The 18,755-nt window shown below is 37.1% G+C and overlaps 1 protein-coding gene across 2 annotated transcripts; it reads left to right on the forward strand.

The window, feature by feature from the left end:
- The first annotated feature begins 358 nt into the window (after positions 1 to 358).
- Positions 359 to 14,750, forward strand: ZWINT (ZW10 interacting kinetochore protein). Of its 2 annotated transcripts, none has more exons than XM_047762068.1 (9): positions 359 to 509; positions 1,224 to 1,314; positions 1,469 to 1,592; positions 1,752 to 1,918; positions 2,053 to 2,109; positions 2,647 to 2,789; positions 2,870 to 3,053; positions 3,143 to 3,265; positions 3,736 to 4,794. In XM_047762068.1, the coding sequence occupies exons 1-8, from the start codon at positions 469 to 471 to the stop codon at positions 3,218 to 3,220; spliced, it is 885 nt and encodes a 294-aa protein (XP_047618024.1). In that variant the 5' UTR covers positions 359 to 468; the 3' UTR covers positions 3,221 to 3,265; positions 3,736 to 4,794. The 2 variants fall into 2 exon arrangements, with proteins under 2 accessions (XP_047618024.1, XP_047618023.1); XM_047762067.1 differs by lacking the exon at positions 3,736 to 4,794 and adding an exon at positions 14,639 to 14,750 and having other exon boundaries at positions 360 to 509.
- Positions 14,751 to 18,755: the final 4,005 nt, after the last annotated feature.

Here is an 18,755-nt window from a genome sequence, read left to right on the forward strand (position 1 = left end):
AAATTTTAAAGAAGTTTTTGAGCTAGTATTTGCTTCCTGGGCCTCCAGGATCATTATTCTTTACTGATGCCAAGTCTCAGAAGGCAGACCTGTGTTCTCCTTCCACAGCATAAAGGTAATACTGAGAACTGCCATACTACAAAGTTCTCCACTTTCTTGCTTAGTCTAAGAAGAACCGGCCGCCCGCTGCGAGGCGAACTCAAACCACTTCCTCACAGCCTACCCGCTAGTGCGCAGGCGTAGACCTTTGCGCAGGCGTAGACCTGCGCGGCCGCAGGACTCAGCAACAACTGCGCCTGCGCCAAACAGCAGGGCCCGCCAATGCGTGAATCTGTATCTTCCAATGAGGGCCCACGATAGTCCTTGATTCCCACCCACTGACCGGACATCCAATTGTCAGCCCCGGCGCGCAGTCTGCGGGGATCCAAAGTGGACGGAGGATTCAGCCGAAGCACTGAACGGGGAAGGATGGAGGCGGCGGAGACCAAAGCGGAGGCTGCAGCCCGAGAGTAAGTGTCTACCGCCAGGTGGCAGCCAGGGATGGGCTGGGGCTGACCTTGCGCGCCCCCTCATAAAATCAGTGATCTCTGTCGACCCCTTAGAGCTTGTTGTGGTTGGGTTCCGCCGTGAAGTGATCCTGACCCTAGCCCCCCATTCTTAGGTTCTTGAGGTAACTGTTGCCTATTTCCTAGATTCATCCCTCTCCCAACACACGCTCTTTCACCGCTGCCTTCTAATGGACCGCTCCCTAACAAGGGAGAACTTTGTTCGCTTGTAAGACCGCTCCCTAACAAGGGAGAACTCTGGAAAGCCTGTGACACCCAGACCCCTGTCCTTAGCCTCTCCTCAAGTATTCTGAGACCCCGCCCCAAGCCTTGTGTTCTCTAAATGGAGGACTTCCCCATTACCCCCATTACCTGTCTCCCTTACACCTTTCAGAAACTCGTAAGTTTTCTCTTCAGTGAGACATTCCCTATTTAGTATCACAGCTCCTTCCTCACATTCCTTATTCCCTTGGCTTTTCTTATTTTTCCTTACAACATAATCTCCGTGTGTCCTCTGTACACACACCATTCCTGGTCCCAGATGGCCCTCCAAGACTGTGTTGGATAAAAGTCAGGGCAAGACTCAGTATTAACACATATGTTCACATTTGTGCATGTACACACAAATTCTCTAGAACACAGGAGTCCGCAGTTTTCCCTGTTTTCTTATCCCTTCAGGGCCTTGGCCAAGGTGGCAGACATCCTGGAACCTACAGGTCTTCAGGAGGAGGCAGAACTGCCCGCCCAGATCCTGGCTGAGTTTGTGATGGTATGTACAAGATGGGAGCCAGCCTGTCAGAAGCCTAGGTCCTTCTGTTGAGATACTGGGCAGCATTAATGGTGAGCAAACTTCAAGGAAGCCTTGTTGGCCTATAGTACTAGGAGTTAAGAATGTTCCCTGCCTCTACCCTCCCTCTGAACAGGACTCTCGGAAGAAAGACAAGCTCCTCTGCAGCCAGCTACAAGTAGTAGACTTCCTACAGAACTTCTTGATCCAGGAAGACACTGTACAGGGCTTGGACCCCTTGGCTTCTGAAGACACAAGCCGTGAGTAGGCAAGGAGTTGGGATAAGGGCTGCTCTGAGTAAAGAAGGAAGGGAGACATCAGTCAGGTCAACTGTTTGACTGACGGGAAGACCGAGGCCCCATGTTGCAGAGAGGTGCACCCATCTCACTTATGCCCTCATTTTTCATGGCTTTTCTCAGGAAAGAGAGCAATTGAAGCCAAAGAGCAATGGAAAGAGCTGAAGGCCACCTACCAGGAGCATGTGGAGGCCATCACAAGTGCCTTGACCCAGGCACTGCCCAAGATGGAGGAGGCCCAAAAGAAGCAAGCACAGCTGCAAGAGACCCTTGAACAGCTCCAGGCCAAGGTGAACCCAGCATGAGGGAAGGGTAGGGTGGCACAGAGGAGGAGAAAAAGGGTGAACATGCTGGATATCTTTTAAAATCCAACCATAAAAATGCACTCCCCCTCTCCTTGTTCCCCTGCTTTGCTTACCTCCAGAAGCAAGTAGCTGTGGAAAAACTCAGAATAGCCCAGAAGCAGTGGCAGCTGCAACAGGTAGGTCCATTCCCCTAGGAAATATCTCTTACCACCACCATGCTATTTTATGAGCCAAGTCCTTTGCCTGAAAAACCTTCATCCCATTTCCTCCTGTGAAGCATTATAGTATAGATACTGACATGGACTTCAGTCCTAGCATCACCACTTACCACTGCATGATCTTGGACAGTCACCTAACTTTCTGTGCTTCTGTTTCTTCATCTGTGAAATGGAGAAAATAATAGCATTTACCCTATGGAGTTGTAATGACATTTAAGTAATTAATACAGTTAAGTGCTTAAAGTAGTGCCAGGCACATAGAAAACCAAGTAAGTTTTGCATCTTTGTGCCCCTCTGTCCAGACTGCCTCCACTTGGAAGAACTCATCCTGACCCTTCCATTTCTATAGGCCCCTGGTCCTACCTAGAATAAGTAGGGTCCCTTTTTCCTTTTGTGGGTCTGGACCTCCAGCTAGGTCTAGGCTGGAGAGGTTGGGGGAATGACTCTAAGACCTCAGCATCTGAGGAACTAAGCCTACCTTCTCACTCCTGGTAGGAGAAGCATCTGCAGCACCTGACAAAGGTTTCTGCAGAGGTGAAGGAACGTCAGATGGGAACTCAGCAGGAGTTTGAACGTCTGTATCAGGAACTTGGAGCCCTGAAGCAACAGGCAAGGCAGGAGCAGGACAAACTGCAGAGGTGAGGCTAGGAGCATGGGCTACAGACCCAGGGTAGTGAAGCTGCTATTCCCTCTCTTCACATAGACTTCTTCCTTCCAGGCATCAGACTTTCCTCCAGCTGCTTTACACCCTACAGGGTAAGCTGCTGTTCTCTGAGGCTGAGGCGGAGGCACAGATACCACAAGAACTGAACCTTCCTAAGGATAAGCCCCTGCAGCTGACCCAACCCCAGGAACAGAACCCTCAGGACATCATGGGAAGAGATGGAAGTGTGTCCTCTAAGGTGAGTGAAAGATGGAACAGATGGACAGGAAGGTAGAGAGAAAAGCTGTGGATAAGCCTTACCCACTACCCATACCATGTCTCCTTAAGGTCGACAGCCCCCAGCCCGTTGGAGATGCAAGCTTACCATGGCTTCCTGGGGCACAGCAACATGGGGAAGGATCCTAGAGCAGGTCAGAATCCAGCTCAGGCCATGGTGTCCTTGGACTTCAGGTATGGCAGGGGGGAATATATCTGGTCTACCTGTGTCTGTTTCTGAGTTCCACTTTGTATGTATATGTATGTGTTTGTGTGAGTGTTTATTTGTGTGTCTGTGTTTGTTGCTTTCAGTATGCACTCCTCTGTGTGTCTGTTGCTGGGTTCATGGACAGTCAAGGTCACTGCCATGTTTCAGAAAGAGATGGCATTCCTGATTGGAAGTGTGGAAACTGCTATGTAGGAGAGAGAGATCAGTGACAGTTCTCAGAGTAGAAAACTCATTTTATGTATGAGGAAAGGACCTTCTTGAGAAAGACATACAAGGTTTTGGTAATAAGAAGTTTCAAGAGAGTGTTGCCTGTTCTAGGATGCCTTTTAGGTGGAGATTGAGACCTTGTGCACTCTGGTGGTTTGCTCTGCTTTCCTGAGGAGTTCTTAGTTTTCTCTCAAATTATCCTTTTAAATATGTCGGCCTCATCTTTCAGGTATGAAGTAAGATAGATACGGTTTTTTGAGGGCCTGCATCATTACTGGTTGAGGGGGGCTCAGAGAGGATTGAGGATACTCCATCAGTGAGTACACATGCCAAGAAAGGCTTCCTCAATCAACCTATCCCCCCTCCCTCCCACATGGTCCCTGCTATATATAGCCTTCTGGCAATCACATATCCAGTCTCATTTTTCCTCCTACTGGGTGGGCCCCCTTATCCCTACAATCTGGTTTCCTTTCTGGTCTCATATACCCCAAAATGTCTGCATATATTTATCTACCCACCCTGGGAAACTGCCTGTGGTTTGGGATGGTGTGGAGTTTCTGTGTCTTTGCACATACTATAGCTAAATGAAAAGTCAGCAGGGAAAAGAAGACACTCACATGGAGCCCACCAGGCTGGGGCAGAAGAATAATATCCTGAGATACTCTAAGCCAGGGGACTGGGCAAGGAGTTTGGATGGTACAGCAAACTTCTGGGAACCAGATTTCTCTCAAGGAGTATGGAATACATCCACACACACTGAGGCCGAAAAGGAGGGGAGGCTTGAGCATCTGTAATGTTCAGAGCCCTTGAATTGACTGTGGCTGAAGCATCAAGATGGCCAGAATCATCTTGACTGACAAGCTCAGGAATTGGGATTTGCTTTCAGGTAGAAGCTGGACTTAAGCTTCAAGCTGTTCTCAGCCCTCTCTTAGGATTCCCTAAAGACTTTCCTTGTTCACTGATACTTGCCTAAGGTAGACATGTGCAAAGAGGGAAAATATCCCTGGGAAATTGTGATCTCTTACACAAAGACATGGAGATTTATGAGTCCACAGAAATTGCTGAAAGGCCCTGCTGCCTTCTGGAGATTTTTCCTCTTCCCCTTTCCATTGAAAGAAGGGACACCAAAACCAGGGAAGAGCAGAAAGGAGCAGGGACTAGGCAGTGAATCAGCACAGTCCACACACTGTTACTCTGTCTTGACCAGAAGTCGTCTTGATAACTTAAAGTGAAGATTAAGCTTACTCTATTAAACATATAGGAAAGCTTTCTTTTTCTCTTCTCTGTAAGAACAGTTTTTCTTTTTAAAGACAATTTATTTTGTGGTTAAACACATTTTAAATTTTTTTTTTAGTTTCAGTTTCGTATTTTCTATATATTGTTAATTTTTCCTAGGGATTTGTCATTTTCAAATTTTTTTAAGTTCGTATAAAGTTGTTATAATCTTTTTTATCTAAACCTGCAGCCCCTTTCAGGATGGTCTAATGTTATGTTCCTGATACTTTTTTTTTTTTTTGCTTTATTTTTTTTCCTTGGTCAATCCTTTCATGTTTTCATGCATTTTCAAATATTGAAAGATTGACTCTTGTGATCTGCTATTGTATGTTTGTTCTGATTCATTGATTTGTAGCAATATCTTGATCATTTTCTACCTTATGTTTTTAGGTGAGGAATGTGCACTTTTTTGGTTAAACCACTTTTTATCAGATAACAATTATTTGTATTTGGATCTTTTTTTTCTCAAACTCTTAAGGCTAAAAATTTCTTCTGACTTCTTATTAGTATTTTTCGGTCATTCAATTCATAGAATTTTCTATTAAAATTGCTTATTTGATTCAAAAGTTTCTTAGAAAAATAATTTTGAATTTTTTTACTCTTTGTGGGAGGATAATCTAAGTTTATTCTAATTTGATCAAAAAATGTCATCTATGTAACAAAAACTAAAATTTGGTGAGGGAAGCAGTTGTAGCCTCGAATGTGATTTTTGTTTAATGTTTCATATGGACTTAAAAAGAGTGTGTTTTAGAATTGTTGTATGTAATGTTTTCTATATGTTTATCAGATTATGCTTATTGTATTTTTCACTTTATATCTTCTACAGACTTAATTTTTTGTTTTCTACCATCTTCTGAGAAGTGTTCAGGTCTCCAAATGACAGTGGATCTTTTTATTGTTTCTCTTGTTAACATCTGGATAGCAAAGCTAATCCCTCTGTTCTGTCTTTACAAGTTTGAAATTTATGAAACTAAGGTCACTTAGGATATTCTACCCTGTCATGAAAACTATCTTTCCATTTTACAATCTTTCTGAAATTAGCATACCCCATTCCTGTCTTATAGAATTATGCAGCTTCTTGTATTACAATTTTTATATCTTCTCTTTGGGCCAAATATTGTGTGTAAATTTTGAAGTATAGTGTGATATTAAATAAACTAGTGTTATTATTATTCCCAGCACAGACTTTAAATGATGCTTTTGATACTTTGGACATTGGGCTCTGAGAAATGTAGTGAGTTTTGATATACTTTGCTCTTAAAACCCTGAACATTATAGGCATTAACGCTGAAAAATAGAGTCTCAAGAATCAACATCTTTTATGTTTAAAATATCATTTTGGGGGATATACATTCTTCTATTTATGTTTTTTAATTTGTATAACTGTTGATATGGTTATAAAAATGTTAATTTTTATGAAGCTCTGCAATATACAAAAATTAGATTTTAGATGCCATATTCAAATGCACTTCTAAATTTTAAGTTGTCAAATGAACTTTAGCAAGCACACCTATGCAAGGTATGCATAATTCATTTCATCATGCATTTTATAGTAATTACACCCATGTGGAAGTGTTTATAATTACTTAAATGTGTTGATTACTACATACCTAAAATTATATTGAAATAGAAAGAAGAAGGGAAATATCTAGAAGTATGCTTTTGGAAGATGACAGACTCTTGGAAATAAGAGATTATCACAAATAAACATTGTAAAATATACACAAATATATATATATAATCTAATGTACAAATATTTGTTCTGTTTATATATACTATAAAAAATAGGAAAAACAAACCTGAATAGGAAAAATCAAAATAGGGTTTATGAAAGAATGAAACTTTAAAATATGCTATCAAGTTTCTGTTACAAAATTATATTTCCAAAACATTGGTGCAGTTTTATTAATTAAAATGTTTTAGGAGTTCCCGTCGTGGCGCAGTGGTTAACGAATCCGACTAGGAACCATGAGGTTGCGGGTTCGGTCCCTGCCCTTGCTCAGTGGGTTAACGATCCGGCGTTGCCGTGAGCTGTGGTGTAGGTTGCAGACGCAGCTCGGATCCTGCGTTGCTGTGGCTCTGGCATAGGCCAGTGGCCACAGCTCCGATTCGACCCCTAGCCTGGGAACCTCCATATGCCGCGGGAGAGGCCCAAGAAATAGCAAAAAAAAAAAAAAAAGTTTTAAAAGTAGATATATTAAATTTTCATCCTATTTATATAACTTAGTAGATAAGAAATTACACTGGGGATTTTGGCCATACCTGCAATATATGGAAGTTGCTGTGGCCATGCCAGATTCTTGACCCACTGTGCCACAGCAGGAACTCCAAAAAGTTATGCTTTACAAGTGTCTTTGAGGAAAATACTTCTCTTTAGGGACCGAGGCCTGTCCACAGTCTCCATGTTATATAAGCCTTGGATTAACCTGGCTAGATATTCTAGAAATTAAAAAAAGGAAATTGAAATAATTTATTGAAGTTCATCATTATCTCTGCATTGTCTCATAAGATTATTCCATGAAGATAATAGACTCTCATGGCAAGCTATGCTCATTTCTTGTTTGAAAACTCTACTCTTGATAAGGACTGAAATGCCTAACTTTGTTCCAGTGTGCCATTTTCACATGAGAAAGAAGGGCAAAAGGAAAGAAATGATAAATTTAGTTGAACAATTCAGTTATAAAATATATAACATTTGTGTGAATGTATATGTCTGTGTACATGCATACACTTATAACATTGGCAGAGGTGAGGTAGATTAGCTGGAGGAAGTAAGAGTGACTACATGACAGATTTGACATCTTTTTCAGGTATAGATCATATTGTTAACTGTTTGTGTTCTAGAATTCCTCTTTACAGAAACATATCTTTGCATCCAAATATGAACATATATCAATGGCTTCACATTTTAATAGTACTTACTAAATGTTCATTGGATCATCTTCAAGGAAGATTTCCCAAAGAGCTGCCTCTTGAGTGCAATATCAAACAAATGTAATTATCCAGAGGCAGATTTCATTATTTACTGAATGTCAGCTACGTGTTGAATGTAAGCTCTGAGAATTAAAAAAAAAAAAAAAATGAAGACAATCTGAGTTTAAATTTAGAGACAGGAAGGAAAAAAAATCTATGAAAAACTAATTCTAACAAAAATCATGTTTGTCTTTGTTAAGGACTAAGAATTGAAATGTTTTGGCAGCACCAAGGGTAATCATTCACACTAAACAGAAGGAACATCATAAGTACAGGAAGTGAGAAACTGGCAATTTCAGGAATGCAAGTGATAGTGGAACATGGGATATGCAGGGAGAAATGGGAGTAATGAGTTCATGAGGGCCCTTCCCCTTTGCCCTGCTGGCTATAGGAAGTCAAAGCCTTTACCCTGAAGCCAAGGAAAACTATTGAAATTTTCTTTCCTACTTGGGTAAAAGAATTTCAAGTTCATTTTAATCTGTTGAAATAGAATCCTTAGGAAGTCACATCAATGGTGAGTATATTTATAAATTTCAGGCAGAATGCACATTTAGAAAGCAGTACAAATGCTTCCATCCTCCTGAGGTAAACTTAATCTCCCTGTCTAACCATTGCTTGGGATTTGCTATGACAGCAACTAAAGAGCTGAGATCCAATTTAGGCAATTAGATATCATATTAGAGCAACACAGGAGTGCAGCATAATGGAACCCTCTGTTTTAAAATGTTGCTACTTAAAAGTAAGTATAATACAATGATCATAATTATTAATAGTTACATATTATACTCACCAAAATAATCACTAAAGCAGTACATTGATACTGGTATTCCTGGATGATAACAGTTATCAACCCGAACAAGTACAAACCAACTAGAAATTGATGAACCATGTATCCCAGAGCTCAGTGCTTTTTGGTTATTAGTCACTGAAGTCTCATGACTTTTTGAGCACATCGAAAAACATCTTCAGCAATGGAAAATCACTCATTGTGCCTGAGTAATATCCTACTTATCAAGGTTTTAGGAATTAACAGTTGAAAACAAGGGGAGAAAAAAAAAACCTCATTAATATAAAATGTTTATATAAAGAATAGTGACCTACTTCCAATCAGTAGGAAATGAGTATTTTTTTTTAAATAACCTATGATACCATAGTAACTTTAATTTTAACAGTTATGTTGAACAGTATTCAGAGATTGTTAGAATGTAAAGAGAAGCTTTACATTAGGTACCTATGTCACTCCAGCACTAACAACAGGCTGTTTTTATAGGGTTTGTTGCAATATGGTCTTTATTATGTTGAGGTATTTTCCTTCTGTACCCAATATGCTGAGGGTTTTTATCATGAGATGATGTTCCATTTTGTCAGATGCCTTTTCTGCATCTCTTATGATGATCATGTGATTTTTATTTTTCTTTCTGTTAATGTGATGCATTATATTTATTGATTTGCATACATCGAACCAGGAGTAAATCCCCCTTGATCATGATGTATATGCCCTGTAATATGTTCTTAAATTCAGTTTGCTAATATTTTGTTGAGAATGTTTGCATTTGTATTCATCAGGAATATTGGTCTATAGTTTTTTAATACTGTCCTTATCTGACTTTAATATAAGGATAATTCTGGCCTCCTACTTCTGTGAGGAGTTTGGAAGTGCTTTCTCCCTTAAATTTTTCAAAAAATTTGAGAATGATCGGAGTTCTTCCTTAAATGGTTAACAGAACTTATAGTTAAAGCCATCTCATCCTGGTCTCTTTATGTTAGGAGGTTTTTGATTATTAATATAATCTGTTAACTATTTATTGATCTGTTTAGCTTTTTTTTTTCTTTATTCAGCCTTAGTAGATTTGTGTTTCTAGAAATATAGCCATTTCTGCTCAGTAATATAATTTATTGGCGTATAATTGTTTATAATAATCTTTTATGACCCTATGCATTTCTATAATATCAGTTAAAATGTCTTTTTCATTTTTAATTTTATTTCAGTCATCTCACTTTTTCTTACTCTATTTAGCCAATGGTTTATAAATTTTGTTTATCTTTTTGAAAAAACGGGTTTTAGATTCATTGATCCCTTTCATTGTTTTTCTGGCCTACATTCCATGTATTTCTACTCTGATCATTATAATTTCCTTCTTTCTAACTTTGGGCTTAATTTGTTTTTCTGTTTCAGGAGTAGGCTTTAGGATGTTTATTTGAGGTCTTTCCAGTTTATTAAAATATGCATTTACTGCTGTTAACTTTCCTCTCAGAACTGCTTTTGCAGCATCCCACAGCATTTGCAATATTTTCATTTGTTTTGAGATAATTTTCTGTTTCTCTTGATTTCTTCTTTGATCCAGTGGCTGTTTAGTTTCCACATATTTGTAGATTTTTCCAGCTTTCTTCTTGTTGATTTCTAGTTTCATACCATTGTGGTCGGAAGAGGTGGTTGGTATGATTTCAGTCTTAAAATTGCTAAAATTGATTTTATAGCCTATCATATTATCTATCCTGGAGAATGTTCTGTGTGCACTTGAGAAAAATGTGTTCTGTTCTGTTCTATACATGTCTGTAAAGTCAGTTTGTTCTAAAATATGGTGCAATTCCAATATACATTCCCACCAACAGTGTGGGAGGGTTCCCTTTTCTCCACCCCCTCTCAAAGGAAACCATAAAAAAACAAAAAGACAACCTATGGAATGGGAGAAAATAGTTTCAAATGATGCAACTGAGAAGGGCTTAATCTCTAAAATATACAAACAACTTACACATCTCAACAGCAAAAAAAAAAAAAAAAAAAACAACCCAATTGAAAAATTGACAAAAGCACTGAAAAAAAAAAAAAAAACCCAATTGAAAAATTGACAAAAGAAAATAGTTTCAAATGATGCAACTGACAAGGGCTTAATCTCTAAAATATACAAACAACTTACACATCTCAACAGCAAAAAAACCAACCCAATTGAAAAATTGACAAAAGACCTTTCTCCAAAGAAAGAGATACAGATGGCCAACAAGCACATGAAAAAAATGCTCAACATCACTGACTATTAGAGAAATGCCAATCAAAACTACTATGAGGTACCAAGTCACACCAGTCAGAATGGCCATCATTAACAAGTCAACAAACACAGTCGATTTTATCACCAGCACATCAAAAAAGTAACCGCACCAATAGGCAATAATGAGAGAGCAAATCTTTAAGAATACTTCTATGTTGGTTTTCTCATGAAGCAAGAGTTAGGTGAATTGCTAAAATAATAATAACAACTACTATTAATTGAGCATCTACTATGTACTATATGCTGCACTAGTCACTTAATGTACATCATCTCTGAGCTTCACAATAACTCTTTTATGGAGATTTTATTATCTCTTTTTCTGATGAAGAGATGAAGCTGAGACTAGTCTGAGGTCCCCTAGTTGGTGAGAAGCAGAGCTGAGAATCACCTTCAGGTGGGCCTGATGCTGTCCTATGTGAGGCAGCAGCAGCTAGGGACATTCGGTTTGGCTTTCTGAGATGGCGATTATTGTCCAAAATGACCAAACTGTCACTAAATAAATGAATAAATAAATAAAATATGGTACAATTCCAGCATTTCTTTGTTGACTTTCTGTTTGGCTTATCTATCCATTGCTAACCAGAGTATTGAATTCTCCTATTATTTTTGTATAGTCTCTTTCTCCCTTCAGTTTGTTAATATTTGCTTAATACATATCGGTGATCCAATGTTGGCTGTGTATATATTTGCAATTGTTATATCTTAATTTATTAACCTCTTTATTATTATGTAATGGCTTTCTTTGTCTCTTGTTACTGTTTTTGGCTTAAAGTTTTATTTTGTCTGATGTAAGTATAGTTATCCCTTCTTTCCTTTGATTTATGTGGAATGGAATATCTTCTTTCATCCCTTCTCTTTGAAACTATGTGTGTCTTTTTGTTTTTAATTGAAGCATATAGTTTGATTTACAAAGTTGTGATAGTTTTAGGTATATAGAAAAGTGATTCAGCTGTATATGTGTGTGTGTATATATATATATATATATAATTTTTTAGATTCTTCTCCCTGATAGGTTATTATAAGATATCAAATATAGTTCCCTGTGCTATATGAGAACTCTGTTGTTTATATATTTTATATATAATAGTCTGTATCTGTTAATCTCCAACCCCTAATTTATCCCTCCCCTCCCCTTTGGTAACTATAAGTTTGTTTTCTATGTCTATGAGTCTATTTCTATATTGTAAATTTGTTCATTTGCATCTTTTTTAGTATCCACTTTTTAATAATATACTATTTGTCTTCATCTGTTTTACTTAATATAATCTCTGGGTCCATCCATGTTGCTACAGATAGCATTATTTCACTCTTCTATGGCTAAGTAATATTCTACAGTATAAATATACCACATCTTCTTTGTCCATTCATCTGTTGGTGGACATTTAGGTTCCCTTCATGTATTGGCTGTTGTAAATAGTGCTGCTATGAATATTGGGATCCGGCGTGTGTCTTTAGATCTGAATGAGTCCTCTATAAGCAGCATATAGCTGGGTCTTATTTTTTTTATCCATTTAGCCACTCTATGCCTTTTGATTAGGAAATTCAGTCTGTTTCCATTTAGAGTGATTGTTAATGTAAAGAGTTAATACTGCCATCTTATCATTTACCTTCATGTTGTATTTCTGCCTGCTTTTGTAAATTTGGTGGTGTTCCATTGTGGTATGCTCAGTATTCCTGTTTTTAATGTTTGTGGATCTATTTTATAGTTACAATGAGGCTTACATAACACATCTCATAAATAAAACAGTCCATTTTATTTTTTTATTTTTATTTTTATTTTGTCTTTTTGCCTTTTCTAGGGCCGCTTCCACAGTATATGGAGATTCCTGGGCTAGGGGTCTAATCAGAGCTGTAGCCACTGGCCTATGCCAGAGCCACAGCAACACAGGATCCAAGCCGCGTCTGCAACCTACACCACAGCTCACGACAATGCCAGATCCTTAACCCACTGAGCAAGGCCAGGGATCGAACCCGCAACCTCATGTTTTTAGTCAGATTCATTAACTACTGTGCCATGACAGGAACTCCAAAACAGTCCATTTTAAACTGAAAATAACTTATCTTCATTCTCCTAAGAGAATGCATTCTTTTACTCCTCTCCTTTTAGGTTTTGGGCTTGATTGAGGTATAAGTGAACATATATAACATACAGTCTCAAGTGTACAACATAAAGATTGCAAATTGACCGACATAATAAGTCTAGTTAATATCTGTTGCCATACATAGTTACAAAAACATTCCTCTTGTGGTAAGGACTTTTAGATTTATTCTCTTAGCAACTTTAAAATATGTCATCATTATTAGCTATATTTTACATTTTAATTTTTTTGTTGTCACAATTTACTTTTTGTGCTGTCAATTGAAATTATAGCAGTTATACTTATTGTTAATATTATTTTCCTTTAACCTTAGAGAATAGCTAATGATTAAAACAGCATCCTAATATAGTGTTAGTTTTCTAATTCTGATGGTATTTTTTCATCAGTACCAGTGTGTTATGTACTTTCATATGTTTTCATTCCACTGATTAGCAATCTTTTCATTCCAGCCTGAAGAATTTCTTTCAGTCTTTCTTTTAAGTTAAGTCCAGTAATGCTTGTCTGGGAAAGCCTTTATTTCTCCTTCACCTCTGAAGGATAACTTTGCCAGATAAAAGCATTCTTGACTGTTAAGTTTTATCTTTCAGCACTGAATGTCTCTTCTGGCCTGTAGAGTTTCTACTGAGAAATCTGCTTATAGCCTAATGAATGTTCCTTAGTAGGTTACTTTCTTTTTATTCCCTGATTGCCTTTAAGATTATTTCTTTGTAATTGATTTTTTACAGTTTCATTACAGTGTGTCTTGGATAAGATCTTTTTGCACTCAGATAATAAGGTGGCTCTGTTACCTTTTGGACTTGTATGTCCAATTCCTTCCCCAGGTTGGGAAATCCTCAGCTTTTTTTTTTTTTTTCTTTAAATAAATGTTCTTCTCCCTTCTCCCCTTCTTCTCTTTGTAATATACCAATTATTCTTATATTTGCTTTTCTGATTGAAAATGATAGCTGTCATAGGGATTCTTTACTATTTTAAAATCTCAGTTATCTCACCTCTTTAACTGAATTATTTCTATATTCCTATTCTCCAAGTTCCTTATTCTTTCTTTTGTCTCATCTATCTTATGCCTTATATTGCATTCTTCATCTTATTCACTAAATTTTTCAGTTCCAGAATTTCTGTTTGCTTTTGTAAAAATTTTAATCTCTTTGGTAAATAACTCCTTAAGTTCATTATTTTTATTCCTAAGTACATGGAATTGCATTTTGAGTTTTCTTGTAGCTCTTTGAATTTCTTCATGACAGCTATTTAAAATTATCAGATTGCAATATTTTGTGCCTTTGAATTTGGTTGCTGGAAGAATTATCATTTTATTTTTGTGATGCCATCATTCCTTGATTTTTCATAATGTTAAGGATGTACGTTTCTGCTTTCACATTTGAAGTAACAGTCACTTTCCTAAATTAAGGATTTCTGTTTACTTTGAATCTTATGGATCAATAGGATCGTTTTTTAGAAACCTTTTTTATTCCAGAAGGTGGCACTATAGCTCAAGTTTGTGGTTTCTCCTATAGGCAGTGGCTCTTGAGGATGCACTAGCCACTGGAATAAGGAGTTGAGGGGAGGTATGGACTTAGGACCTGGGATATTGGGGCTGTCTGCAAGCTCAATGAGAGGATACTCAAGAGGGGCACACCCAGAGGTTCATGGGCAGATCTTTGAAGTCTCTTAGCAGACAGCAAGAAACATGGCACTTTGATACTTTTATCGGCTTATTTTCCTTTTCTCTCTCTCTCCCCAGTCACAGAGGTCCCTCCTCAGCTTCTGGAGAGAAGCAGGTCCCTCTAGCCACAGCCTGCACAGCGATGTTGACATCACTCTTCCAGTAGCGAATAAAATGATTTTGGCCTTTGTGTTATATTCTTCATCTTTAGAAACACCCAACAACTAGGGGGTAATTTAAGGGAACTATTTTTGTTAAAAGGCTTTTCAATAAGATAATATTTTCTGGTAGACATACTATAAAATTTAATTTCAATTTGGAAACTTAGGGTATTGAGCTGTTTGATATTTATTTTATTTTTTCCAGCTGGGTATCTTGAGCATTAGATGTTTTTTTAATATATGTGCATTTATGTATATTCTAAGATGTGAAGTCAGGCATTATCTTCTCTTTATAAATTTAATTTATTTTGTGTTATTTTTTTAAGGAGTCATTTATTTCAATCATGAAAACACCTGGAAGCTGCAGGAAACTCATCTCATTTTGTTGTAGTACTGATTGCTATCAATGGTTTGCTATTTTTTACCTGAGTATCCTGTTTATTTGTAAAGAAACTAAATGACAGTCTAGCTCATTTTTAAATTTTGTATTAGAAGCAGAGTTTACAGTTAGTACTATCTCAGAATTCAAAGATGTTTGCTTCCCGGGTGTTCATCTTAGTTTGACAATATTAAAGTTTCATAATGAACTTAGGTTGAGGTTTAGCTGATATTTTCTTTATGGTTAAATATATGAAATTATACACAATGTAACATATTAAAAATTGAAAATCTCTAATCCAGGTATCACTATCTGTGTTTGGCAGAAATCTAGATGAAGAATCTCCACCCTCATAACAAATCGTCCAAAGATTTCCATAAATTTTCATACTGTAGTAATACTGTAGTCCTCAGTCCCTTGATTTGCAATTTCTCTAGCCCCTTGAGACATTATGTATTAATGTTCCTCTTGCATGAGTAACTATCTCATTGATTTTACTCTTATACTACTGATTAAGAAACCACACTCCTAGTACTGCTCATACTTTGTTGAGCTTTTTTGAAGATGGTTTTTGCTGAATAGCGTATACCAAGGAAAACAAAGAAAATTGAACTTACTAATTCTCTTTACTTATTTAACTTATGTTATCATAAGTATATCTAAGTCCTGTGAAGGCAATAAGAATCTCTTTGAACATTACATTTCCCTTCTTGAAATGGTCTTTCAAAAATCCACTTGATGGAGTTCCCGCCGTGGAGCAGTGGTTAACAAATCCGACTGGGAACCATGAGGTTGCGGGTTCGGTCCCTGCCCTTGCTCAGTGGGTTGATGATCCGGCGTTGCCATGAGCTGTGGTGTAGGTTGCAGACGTGGCTCGGATCCCGCATTGCTGTGGCTCTGGCGTAGCAGGTGGCTACAGCTCCGATTCGACCCCTAGCCTGAGAACCTCCATGTGCCGCAGGAGCGGCCCAAAGAAATAGCAAAAAGACAAAAAAAAAAAAAATCCACTTGAATTTCCTAGACTAAAAGAATGAAAGACTAAAAGAAGTGAGTTTAGTTAACCATTTGTGGTATTATCTTAACACAAACAATTCAAGAATTCTTTGATCACAAACATTTTCGAATACTTAGCAATAGGTTTATAATTTGAGTCTAAGCAAAAGTTGTTGCCATATTATGGTGTGCCAAATTCTAATTGGCTTTGGTCTCTATAGGTGTAAATTGTTCTGTGTGAAAGTTAGTACTAAAGGCCATTCCCAGCTCCCACTGTCATAACAGACATCAGTAGTCAGTCCTATCTCTTACCTAATGGCAGTAAATGTGACGGACCATTTCTTCCCACCCTTCCATCCCCCTATCCCACATTACTGCATTCAGTTACTACTAATTGTTAAATATTTGGCATATAAGATAAAATATTTTTGCTGTAACTACTAAAATATGTTAAAATTAACATACCATAAATATACTGCCGAAATATGTAAAGTAGGGTCCTGATGCCACATGAAGTGCAATAGATCCAGGGAATTGGTTATAGTGGGATGTGAAAGGTATGTTCTGTCAAGGAATTTTTGAGTAATCTATATTCTAGACAAACTGAGAAAAAAATCAAAATATACAATATATAGGATAAGAATATGTCCAGGAACAGCAGAGTGGTAATGTGGCTGAAGGAAAGATGTATGTACATGTGTGACTAGGACAGAATTATGACTAGACTGCAGAGACAAGTGGACAAGTTATAGTAAATGATGTCCTAAAAAGTATGAAGCTTAGAAACAAAACAAATAGGTTTGAAATGTAAGTTAATTTTTTATCTGTTTACCTTCTTAGTATTGATTTTGTCACCTACCTGATTGTCTTTTCAGTGAAAATAGCAGATTTTTGTCAGTTTACAATTTTTAAATATTGAACATCTATACTATTAGACAATAACTAATTGTTTTTATTACCATTTATAGATTAAATAAGAATTAGATGTTTTGCATAAAGAAAAAAAAATGCTAGCAATAGTTATGCTCTTCAAATTCTGGACCATTATGTTCAGAGTTTCTTTCCATATATTATAATTGCCCCTCCCCATCCCCCCCACACAGATAACACACATAAATTACTTTTTTAACGTCACTGCAAGAATTCAAATATGTTATCTGGGAACACAGTATTACTAAGCTTTAGTTCTTAAAATTCATGTGCTTTAGAGTCACATGGAGTTGTTATTTTTAAATACCAGTTTCAGTCATCTCTCTGGGAGATTCTAGTTCCCAATTCCTGGTTTAGATTTTACATATTTAACAAATACTCAGATTATAATGCAGTGAATTTAGGAACCATTTTGTGAGAAACATTATACTGTTTTTCATTAAGACTTTAGTATTCATTATATTATCAACTTGCTATGCAGTCCTTGAGACTGAAGAAACAGACATAGGCATTTTAAAAAGGATTAGAGATCCAGAAAAAAAAAAAAAAGTGGAATACTGGAATATAGGAAGAGTTGAATATTTTGATATAATGCAGACACTAGGTTGTATCAGAAGTCTGAAGTCAAAGGAGAGGTGGTGCTTTAGGGCTGCACTGGAAGTACATGGAAGTTCCCAGGATGGGGGTCCAAACAGAGCTACAGCTGCTGGCCTACACAACACCCACAGCAATGCCAGATCCGAGCCACATCTGCAACCTGCACCACAGCTCATAGCAACGCCAGATCCTTAACCCACTGAGCAAGGAATCAAACCTGCATCCTCATAGATCCTAGTCGGGTTTGTTAACTGCTGAGCCACAATGAGAACTCCTTCATCTCAATTTAAAAACTGAAAAAAATGTCAGCCGCAAATGGAATTTTGGTCAAAGTTTCATTAAAGTCTCCATTTCTCACCCCGAAGTTGAAAAACTCTGTTACCACATAGAACTTCTCTTGCTATTCCTTCAATCTCTTTCTCTCATGCAGTGCTTAAATCTGTATTTGAAGAAATTATTGCTGAAATATTATTTATAGTTAAAATATATATGACAAATCATAAAGCATACCTGTGTTCTTAGGAAAGCTGAACAGTTAAAATCATTTTTACTCACACTTAGAAGGATATACAGAGATTATAAACCCTCTTACCTTGAGTTTTAAAATGACTAATGAATTCTCCCTCTACTGACCCTTGCTCTGAAAAACAGACAAAAGTATATATGCTCAGCTACAACGTGTAAATCAGGGAAATTGCTAAATTGTACTTCTGAGTTTAAAATGTTTTATTTGTCTGGCTTCTTTGAGAAATTAATTTACTCAATTGCTGCATTTTCTCTGCTGTGAGTCATTTAATTGTGCACACTATTACCAATATTTGTACTTTTACTTTTTGCTTCTCACATCACTTGCAATACTTTGTGTCTAATATGTTTCTCAGTCTCTTTACTCTAGCCTGAAAAATCTATGAAAAGGTGTATGAATCACCATCATAAATGATTTTCAAATTTTGCTTTTAGGAAGTTCTTGCAATATCATAATTCAGTGTTATTATTTTGGATCCAAGTACACTTGAAAATTTCATGCTTCAATAGGAAGTTTTTTTTTTTTTAAGGCTATCGTGATTTCTTTTGATTTGCTTTCTAATTTTCAGAAGTTACACATCATTTTTCACATATTAATAATTTCTTTGTA

This window comes from Phacochoerus africanus, chromosome 15 (assembly GCF_016906955.1).
Source record: "Phacochoerus africanus isolate WHEZ1 chromosome 15, ROS_Pafr_v1, whole genome shotgun sequence".
Taxonomy (NCBI): Eukaryota; Metazoa; Chordata; class Mammalia; order Artiodactyla; family Suidae; genus Phacochoerus; species Phacochoerus africanus.

Bases quoted from the DNA above. Each gene is read 5' to 3' on its own strand.
- ZWINT (XM_047762068.1), top strand. From the start codon at position 469: ATGGAGGCGGCGGAGACCAAAGCGGAGGCTGCAGCCCGAGA. The intron at 510-1,223 runs GTAAGTGTCTAC...TTATCCCTTCAG, and splicing joins GCGGAGGCTGCAGCCCGAGA to GGCCTTGGCCAAGGTGGCAG. The intron at 1,593-1,751 runs GTGAGTAGGCAA...GGCTTTTCTCAG, and splicing joins GGCTTCTGAAGACACAAGCC to GAAAGAGAGCAATTGAAGCC.